Genomic DNA, 9437 nt, shown 5'->3' with positions numbered 1-9437 from the left:
CCTCCTCATATTCTTAACATAAGAAACATTTATTTTTTTGTTCCTGTCAAATTTCATAAATAAAGAATACTGACGATATTGTCTAACAGACATGAAAAGTGTAACCCTATTTAACTCTTCGTTCGGTCGATAATTTTGCCAAGCTCAAGCAAATACCAAAAACAATGTTTAGTGTTTATTGGGGCATAAATAAAATCACACACTCCAGTAGTTACATTATTCTCTTTATTTGGGAATAATATTAACAGAGAAAAATATCACATAGTTCTTACTTTTAACACTGACTACTTAACATTATAAATACTTAGTTTAGTTTATTTGCAAAAAATACAGCAATTTAGACAACACCTATAGACACGAATTATAATTTATAACTACCTATACATTTTGACACGTAAAAGTTACCAGCGTAAATAGACACCAAGAATGTACACATATTCCTATTATTCCTATATTCTTTCGTGAATCTTATTGCTTAAAGTACGTAAGAATTTAGACGCGTTAAATTTAGGGGTACGAAAACTGATACGAGTAAAATACAAAATATTAAACACGATTTATGTATGTAATGTCAATGCAGGTCTGATGTACGTATTTTCAAAAGATATATAAATATAAATACCTATGCTATAATTATTAATACACTTCTTGTATCTGGAACAAGCCCCTTAGATTGCGTCTACTTTGTTAGTATAATTTATTATTGTCATGACCATGAGTGTGGCAGTAATTTGTGTCTAATATTACTTTTCGTGCCAGATAACGTTTATCACTTCATTTATAGCACGTTCCTTATCCACGGTATCTACAAGCTAGTTACTGTGGGGTTAATTTACCCAGCCAGATTACCCTTCGTAGCATACTTTATACGAGCACAATCTACATAATTATATTGTTCTACCTATGCGCGTGGAGTTTAAAAGGGTAAAAGGATATAAAGCCTTTCAATATATCGAAGCAAACACTGTGCTTGGAAATATCTGGACACAACTCTTTTCGTACTATACAGGGTGGAAAAAATTAATGGGCCCTGGAGGGAAAGTGCTTTAAAACCTTGAGTTAGTTATTTTTACTTAAAGGATACATTCTTTTATTTTTAAAAAGTACAGAGTGATTTCAGTAATACATATGCATAGAGTTAGACCAAGACAAATTTGCAACGATTTTGATAGCACACGCAGTGCAAGTGTTATTTGTACGTTATAATTTCATAGAAGTTTGACGTTTAAAATATAACACTTGCAACTGCGTGTGTTATCAGTCGTTGCAGAATTATCTTGGTCTAACTCTATCACATTTTTAAATATTCAAGTCAAATTATATTACATTTAACAAACATAATAATACTTCGGGTATAATTAAAAAATACCATGCAACTATGTTTACCAGTAAAACATCGTTTAATAAAAAATACTATAACAGCTACATTAAAATTGTAAGATAGTTTCATCCGTCATTATTACTGGCACCATTAGACTTAGTCACTGTACATTTTTAGGGTTCCATACCCAAAGGGTAAAAACGGGACCCTATTACTAAGACTCCGCTGTCCGTCTGTCACCAGGCTGTATCTCATGAACCGTGATAGCTAAACAGTCTAAATTTTCACAGATGATGTATTTCTGTTGCCGCTATAACAACAAATACTAAAAATTACGGAACCCTCGGTGCGCGAGTCCGACTCGCACTTGGCCAGTTTTTTTTTAATATGTATCCTGCCTAGATTTTTTTACTGATTACACATCCTTAGAACCGGCAAAGACAACGAAGATTGTCACATTTTCGTCTTGTCATCTTTGTAACACCGAGCAAGTGTAGCGTGAAGTACCTAGTAACCTCTTATTATTTTAGGACATTATAAGCTAGCTAACAATAGTCCCAAGGTTTGTAAACAGGTATATTTTTAGCGCCAGCCTACCATTATACACAGGTGATCCTAACGTCGTGACTAATGTCATGCAGAGATTAGTCACGTTAGGCTTTTAATAAAAAATTGACGAACTGCAAAAAGTCGCAGTAAGTAAGCTGAAAAGGCTTGCAGCATTTGCGCCTAGCCCGACAATTTCCCGTCACATGGAAGCCGTGTTCCAACGGCAAAATTACGTTGTTATATATCTCACATTTTATCAAAAATGAAGCTGCGTAGTGCGTAATATGAATATGTGACTGTACATTTCGATTATTACTCTTAGTGAAAGCCTGTTTTTAAACACAAGCAACGCTAGCAACATTTGTTATGTAATCCATAACTGTTTCCTAAATATTAGTCATCTGCTTTCAGGATTGACTCAAGTGGGTTTGGTCCTTTTCTTCTAGGATTTAAAACTTTAGCTGGCTCGGCTGAAAAAAAAACAATATTGTATTTGACGTTCAGTACGTACCTACATAAAATAACACTACTGAAATAAAAAAATCAAATTAGGTTATTCATAACATAAATTAAGAAAAAGATTTAATAAGGGCGATGATACTAGGGAATATTACGCGAAACTCTGCGTAGGGGGCGCCACTACCACAATCTGAAGCTTTATCGCGAAACAAGAAAATCTAAATATCTCTGTCACTCTTGCATATTCGAGCGATAAAGAGGCAGATAGCGAAATTTCGGATTCGCGTTTCCCGGTAGGTCCTTTGTAAACAAACCGCCTTGATGTTGATGCATCAATGTCATATTTTATTGTCTCTGGAAACTTGTCGAAAACCTGTTACAGGTACAGTAAGTATAATTTACTCTATGGTTTACTAAAAAGGCTAGTGCTGCACTCTGGTGGCAGAACATTGCAGTAATATCCCCTATTGCTGATGTTTGAAAGATTCTATGATACCTAATTGTTGTTTGTATGTAGGGGAAGCCCGGGCAATACGCATAATGTGGGTAAGAAGAATGTAATAGATGGAACTTTGACACTTGCCACCATAATTAGGCATGCGGTCGGCGACGCCATGACAGTGATCAAAACAATGTAAGCGCTCGTTTGTTGTGAGGAGAAAAAAAAACGAATTTGTACTGTTTCGTTACGATTTTCGCAAAGGTTTGTGCATCAACTTTTTTACTATGTATGTAGTGTATAATTATAAGTTTTATTTTATTCATTGGCATATTTATTTAAGTGTAATTTGTGATAGTAGTTTTTTTCATAATTTACAAATAACATTTTCACCTCAGCAGCTCGAACAAGCCTACTTTCGTCACTCCCTGGAGTGAGGAAAGTGCGACTTTCCTCACTCCAGGGAGTGAAACAATGTAGCTTTTTAATTTAGTAAAGGCCATGAACTTCATACTTTTATTTCATTTTTTTATGGTATGGTATTGTACGGTACGGTACGGTACGGTACGGTACGGTGCGGTCCGGTCCGGTCCGGTCTCGTCTCGTCTCGTATCGTATCGTATCTTATCGTATCGTACATATTATAATACTTTTTTTTTTCTATTTATTCTGTGTAATTCGAAATACATTTTAATCTTTAATAATATGTTCTCACTACTGAGGTGAAAAATTATGTGTGCAACACGAGAGCAAAGTTATTTTACATCTAGTGTTTTTGACTCCCTCGCTACGCTCAAGATTCTACCTTAGAATCTTTAGCTTTCTCGGGACTCAAAATAAACACTCGCAAGAAAAACCAACTTTCCTCTCTTGTTGCACAAATAACTATTTAATTTTGTTCATCGATCTAATATCGGTATTATGGGCAAAACGAATATGGGCAAGACGGATAATTATTACAGACTGTTTTATTACAGATGTTTTTTTTTATTTTTTTTTATTGATAATGGGAAACAAACAGCGAAAGATGACACATATAGATAATTCAGTTGGTTTTCAATTACAAAAGAAAGCGTGAGAGGGTATTGTGGTCAGAAAAATCGTTAGAGCGAGAGGTAAAATCAGTAAAAGAAGAAGGAAAATTTATAAATTCTGCCGCAATAAAGTTTCGGACCCCATTTATTATTTTGCAACGACCCTTAAAATCAGGAAGTGTCTTGAATGCCAAAATTGGGCTTATGAAAATTGCGCATCATAAGCAGTTGTAGGTAGCTACTTTTGTGACGAATGCCAAGACTGATTGTGTTATTTTTAATTTATCCTTTTTGCCCTAGTGGCATATCTTTTTTGCCCGACTCCTACGGGCAAAAAGGATAATAGACACTTTTTGATTTTAGTGGTTTTAATACAAGAAATTGTTTAAGCTTTTATTTTTTTTATAGCTGTTACCAAAGTTTATGAAACAACGTATAAAATAAAAGTAAAAATAGTTATATTTATTACATACTTGTATTTTATTTTGTCACTTTCCCTTAACATATGCGTTTTGCCCGGGCCTCCCCTAGTTTGAAATATTCTAAGGCCAGCCATTACAAATTACATTAATCTGACTTAAGAGCCATAACCCCTCATAAATGAAGGACGCATAAGGAAACGCAAGAAATCACTACACACTAAGAAAATCGCTGCATCGTACCATACCTATTGGCGAGCGCCTCTCACTTCCACTCGTTTTGTTCGCCGCTCTTTCTCACTCGCTCTGTGTCCTGCAACCTACAAACATGCTATCCATCCGTGATAGTGATCTTGAAGTCGTGGATGATGATTCAATAGGGGCAGCAGCGTGCGTCTGGACTTCCCTAGTGGCGCTGTTTTGGTGATCGATCCCAGCATTTGTTACATACTTACTCGTTTGGCTCAGTGGGAGTTGCGTGACCTCCAAGCAGGCCATCCACTCAGTTATAGTAATCTTGGAGTCATGGTTGATGTCGCAGTAGCGGGGTAGCTTGCGCCCGCACCTCCGCAGCGGCTCCATGTTGGCGATCAGCTGGTGGAACGACTTCCACTCCCGTCGTTCCAGGGCTTTGTTTTTGTCCTTGTCAAGCATCACGTATGTCCATGTGGCTGCTTGTTCTTCTTTCGATGCCCCCCATTTTACAATTTCCCTGCGAATGTTTAACGTCAGATTAGCGGAGGACTACTTTGAGCGTAGCATCCTAAAGCAGCGAGGCGTGACAGGAAGACTTTGGTGATATACATAGCTTACCCGGGCCCTGTTCCATTCGTGGTTGCCGTCATTTTTGTAATCAAAAATCTCATCAAGTCTCGCAGGAAGTTTGACTTCATTGGTTCAGGACAGCCTGAAAATAAACATAGACATTTGTACTAAACTATAATTAGCATTTTATAAGATTTTAACTAATTGACTTCAGTGTATTTGTGGCCTGAACCTAATATGTATGTACAGTAGCGGAAAAAAAAATCTATCATATTGCTATTTTTATGCAGGCATTCATTCGAAAATTCGTGAAATAAGTCTATCATATAAACAAAACATTGTATCATCATCACGACCTTAAATATATATATATATATATATATATATATATATATATATATATACTTACGTCCCACTGCACGTGGCAACATGCAGCCACGTTAGCACAATGCGGATTGGGTTTCACACACTCCAATTAATGTATGTTATAAATATTGAATTTCTTATTTGAAAACACTCAAAAGCGAATATTACCAACAATAACACCTAGATGGATCGATGTTTCGCCCTCGTTAGCCTCTGGTTTGAAAATTAAATCGAATCATTACTTTAGAATTCAATTCCCACATTTTAAATATGTACCCTAGGTTGATCGAATTGTCGTTTTCATACGTCCCTATATAGTAAATTTAATCGAAAGCGCTAAAGCCGTATTTGAGAAAATACCAAAAAACATATGCAAATGTAGGTATCTGAAAAAATATGATAGATTATTTACCGCTACTACTGTAGGTACATATTGGTAAATCTAGCGCTGAAAGGTCGGCCAAGAACCAGAGCAATATTTCAAAGGTACCTTGCATTGAGTAGGTGGCGGCAGATCAGCAGTGCTTCTCAGTGTATCTCGGGATGGACCTAGGCATATATTACTTTGACAGTTCTTAGCAGTTCGCAATAGGGAATTTCAAACCATAGCCAGGTGGGGTAAATATAAGCCACGGGTAAAAATAAGACTTTATGACACTCAAAAATTTATTCTATTTTATTCCTATTCCATTTAAAAAGAAGTCTACACACAAGGCTTATTTTACCCTTGTCTTATATTTACCCCACCTGACCCTATCTATCTCTAATAAGAAACCACGCCACAGGAAGGAATAGTGTAGTGCGATGTGGCGTTGCAGTTCTTGACGGCAGAGTCCGGTATAGGCTAGCCGGTGTCCTGGTGCAGGCGGTACTAACTACTACATGGAGCGGTGCACTGCTCGGCCTAAAGCTGTATAAAATGTACCTCTCATGGGGCTAGCGTGGTGCGGCGCGGCGTCGCAGTCCGGCCGCAGGTCCTTGACGGAGGAGCCCGGGATTGGCTTGCCAGTGTCCTGGTGCACGCACCAGCAGTACCCGGTGGAACGGTAGCACTGCGCGCGCGCGTATCGGCCGTCCCCAGTACACTCAGGCACGTAAAGGGCCGCCGCGCCCGCTTTCTACACAAACAAACCCGATGTTGAGGTCGTCAGCTACATTCAATGCTTATATATGTATTTTCACCTCAGCAGCTCGAACGAGCCTACTTTCGTCACTCCCTGGAGTGAGGAAAGTGCGACTTTCCTCACTCCAGAGAGTGAAACAAAGTAGCTTTTTAATTTTGTGAAGGCCACGAACTGCCACTTCATACTTCGGGGTCTATTACAAATTCGAAATACATTTTAACCTTTAAATATGTTCTCACTACTGAGGTGAAAAATTATACGTGCAACACGAGAGCAAAGTTATTTTACATCTCGGGTTTTTCAGTCCCTCGCTACGTTCAAGATTCTAATTTAGAATCTTTCGCTTACTCGGGACTCAAAATCAACACTCGCAAGAAAAACCAACTTTCCTCTCTTGTTGCACAATAGTACCTACATTTCGATGCTAGTGCGGAAAGTATGTCATTACTACCGTACCACTATCGTAGGCGAGTGGCAAGACTCGGGACGAGTGAAGAATGACATTTCTGCACGTGTATCGAAGGACTTTTTAAATACAGTTGCGAAAAAATAAGAAAAACAACAAGTAAGGAATTATTCGACACAACGACGGGACTTAATCGCGTAAAATAAGTTTTAAATTCACCTCCGACGTTTCGAGGACGGCGTTGTCCCCGTGGTCTCGGAGAAAAACAACACACAACAACAACACAAACACAAAACATTATACATTATTATTAGTATAAAACATTGTACTATTATTACCCAATATCGATATTTACGATTATTTGTGTATCGTATATTTATAAAAACAATATCGAATGTTGCCTTTGGAAACTTAAAACATGCTTGCAGTAAGAAAAAAACGCCTCTTCTTTGACAGGCGTTCCGTTCCATTCAGACAACTTATTAAGAACGGTTTTTCAATATCAAATATTAAAAAATAAACGTGTTATAATGATGAAGAGGTAAGTAATAAAATATGAAATATGTATATTTTTCGTATTCTTACATTAACAGTAGGTTTTTATGTTGATTACGACGTTTAAAAGAAAAGTTGTTGTTTAACCTCTCGTGCTAATATTGATACCCGAGCAAGCGAATTATTCCAAAATTGAACCACAAGCGTAGCGAGTGGTTAGAATAATGGAATCTTGAGCGTTGCGAGGGTTTCAAGGCACGAGCGTTAAAAAAAATTTGCCATCGAGTGAAACACAAAAATTTTTCACCACACCAACACAAGGAAAATACTAACTATAAAATATCAAAAAAAAACAAAGCAAATCGATTTAAAATGAATGTTATTAAATATTTATCAAATCTACCTAAGTCAAATTCTACCAGCAAACAACTCAAAATTTGCATTGATTACTTTGCCTCACATGTGAATAAAATGCAACTTTCTCATTGTGAACAATCAAGAGAGCCTTTACCAGCTGGTGTGGTGATAAAACATTTTGCACGTGATAAATGTTTAAGCTGTGAAGTTGAATTCGCGGAATTCCAGTAGTCGCGGAAATACATCTATAATTGACGGTGCTCAGTTCCAAGAATTGATCCAAGGCTTGTTTTTCCACCATCATGATTTATATTAATTATTCAATAATACAATATCTGCATAGTTATATTTCTTAACCTCTCTTAACTTAACCATACATCTAATCTATCACGCCAGGACCCAACGAATTATCAGAAATTAAATTAATTCAATTTTCTACTCCAGCACTCTTATTTGTAGATTAAATGACTGCCAGTGAGATCGAAATCAACTTCATAAGAAATTCGGCGCGGCGGGCCCCGGCGCAGTGTTCTTAGGAATATTCATACAATATAAACATTATACCTATCCATACTATATACTATATATACTATCCATACTAATATTATAAATGCGAAAGTCTGTCTGTCTGTCTGTCTGTCTGTCTGTGTGTTCCCTCTTCACGCTTAAACCGCTGAATCGATTTAGATGAAATTTGGTATAGAGATAGGTTGAGTCCCTGAGAATGACAGGATAGTTTTTATCCCGAAAAACATCCCTTAAGAAAGTAAAAAGCGGGGTGGAATTGAGATAATTAATGAAGTGCCTGCTAATTTGTGTGCATAATATGCTCAAATTTAGATTGCTATGAGAATTTTTCCAGGCGCTAAACTTTAGCTGCTGTTACTAAGTCCGCGCAGACGAAGTCGCGGGCAAAAGCTAGTACTTAATATTATAAATGCGAAAGTCTGTCTATCAGTCTGTGTGTTACCTCTTCACGCTTAAACCGCTGAACCGATTTAGTTGAAATTTGGCATAGAAATAGTTTTAGTTCCGGGGAAGGACATAGGATAGTTTTTATCGTCGGAAATCATCCCTAAAGAGAGTAAAAAAGGGGTGAAATTAAGAGATTTAATGATTTAATTAATTGAATGATTGCTATTACACTTATCCAGGTACTAAACTTACTCTAGCTGCTGTTACTGATGATTCCACGCAGACGAAGTCGCGGGCAAAAGCTAGTAATCTATAATCTTAACCAGACTACGTAACTTGATATCTAAACATTTGCTGTGACAAATGATTTGGGCGTCAGCATAATACTGCCAGCATCACCTCATCACGAGTGACACTGCAGCTCTGTTTTTCAGTCCAGACCAAGATATCAATTAATAGTAGATTGTACGACAAGGGCACAAAGCGATTAACTCCCATACGAGGCAATTTATTGGTCCGAGCGGCAGCGAGGACCAATATAGCCGAGTATAAAAATAGGCGTTTGTGCCCGAGTTATACACACTGCTTTTCACTTCGATTGTGAGTAAAATAAAACAATGGCAAACAAATAAAATACATTTTTTTTCTTTTATTTTTTATTTTTAACACGTCATATTTACCTTAAGCCCACTGCACACTCGTGCGCGAATCGCGGCGTAAAGCCGCGAACGCGAGTGTGGTGTCGATTTCGCTGATTAGCGAACTGTCCACACTCGCGTTCACGGCTT

At 37.4% G+C, this 9437-nt stretch overlaps 1 protein-coding gene across 2 annotated transcripts in view; it reads right to left on the bottom strand.

The window, feature by feature from the left end:
• Positions 1 to 203: 203 nt before the first annotated feature.
• Positions 204 to 9437, bottom strand: part of LOC134754279 (SPARC-related modular calcium-binding protein 1) — a 91258-nt gene continuing 82024 nt past the window's right edge. For both annotated transcript variants that reach the window (XM_063690501.1, XM_063690502.1), the window contains exons 9-12: positions 6278 to 6470; positions 5035 to 5128; positions 4677 to 4933; positions 204 to 2340 (exon numbers count right to left, since the gene is read on the bottom strand). In XM_063690501.1, the coding sequence (XP_063546571.1) occupies positions 2264 to 2340; positions 4677 to 4933; positions 5035 to 5128; positions 6278 to 6470 (621 nt within the window). In that variant the 3' untranslated portion in view covers positions 204 to 2263. The remainder of the gene's footprint in view (positions 2341 to 4676; positions 4934 to 5034; positions 5129 to 6277; positions 6471 to 9437) is intronic.

The sequence above is a fragment of the Cydia strobilella genome, chromosome Z (assembly GCF_947568885.1).
Source record: "Cydia strobilella chromosome Z, ilCydStro3.1, whole genome shotgun sequence".
In the NCBI taxonomy this organism is placed as follows: domain Eukaryota; kingdom Metazoa; phylum Arthropoda; class Insecta; order Lepidoptera; family Tortricidae; genus Cydia; species Cydia strobilella.
This window is presented reverse-complemented; position numbering and strand designations above follow the sequence as displayed.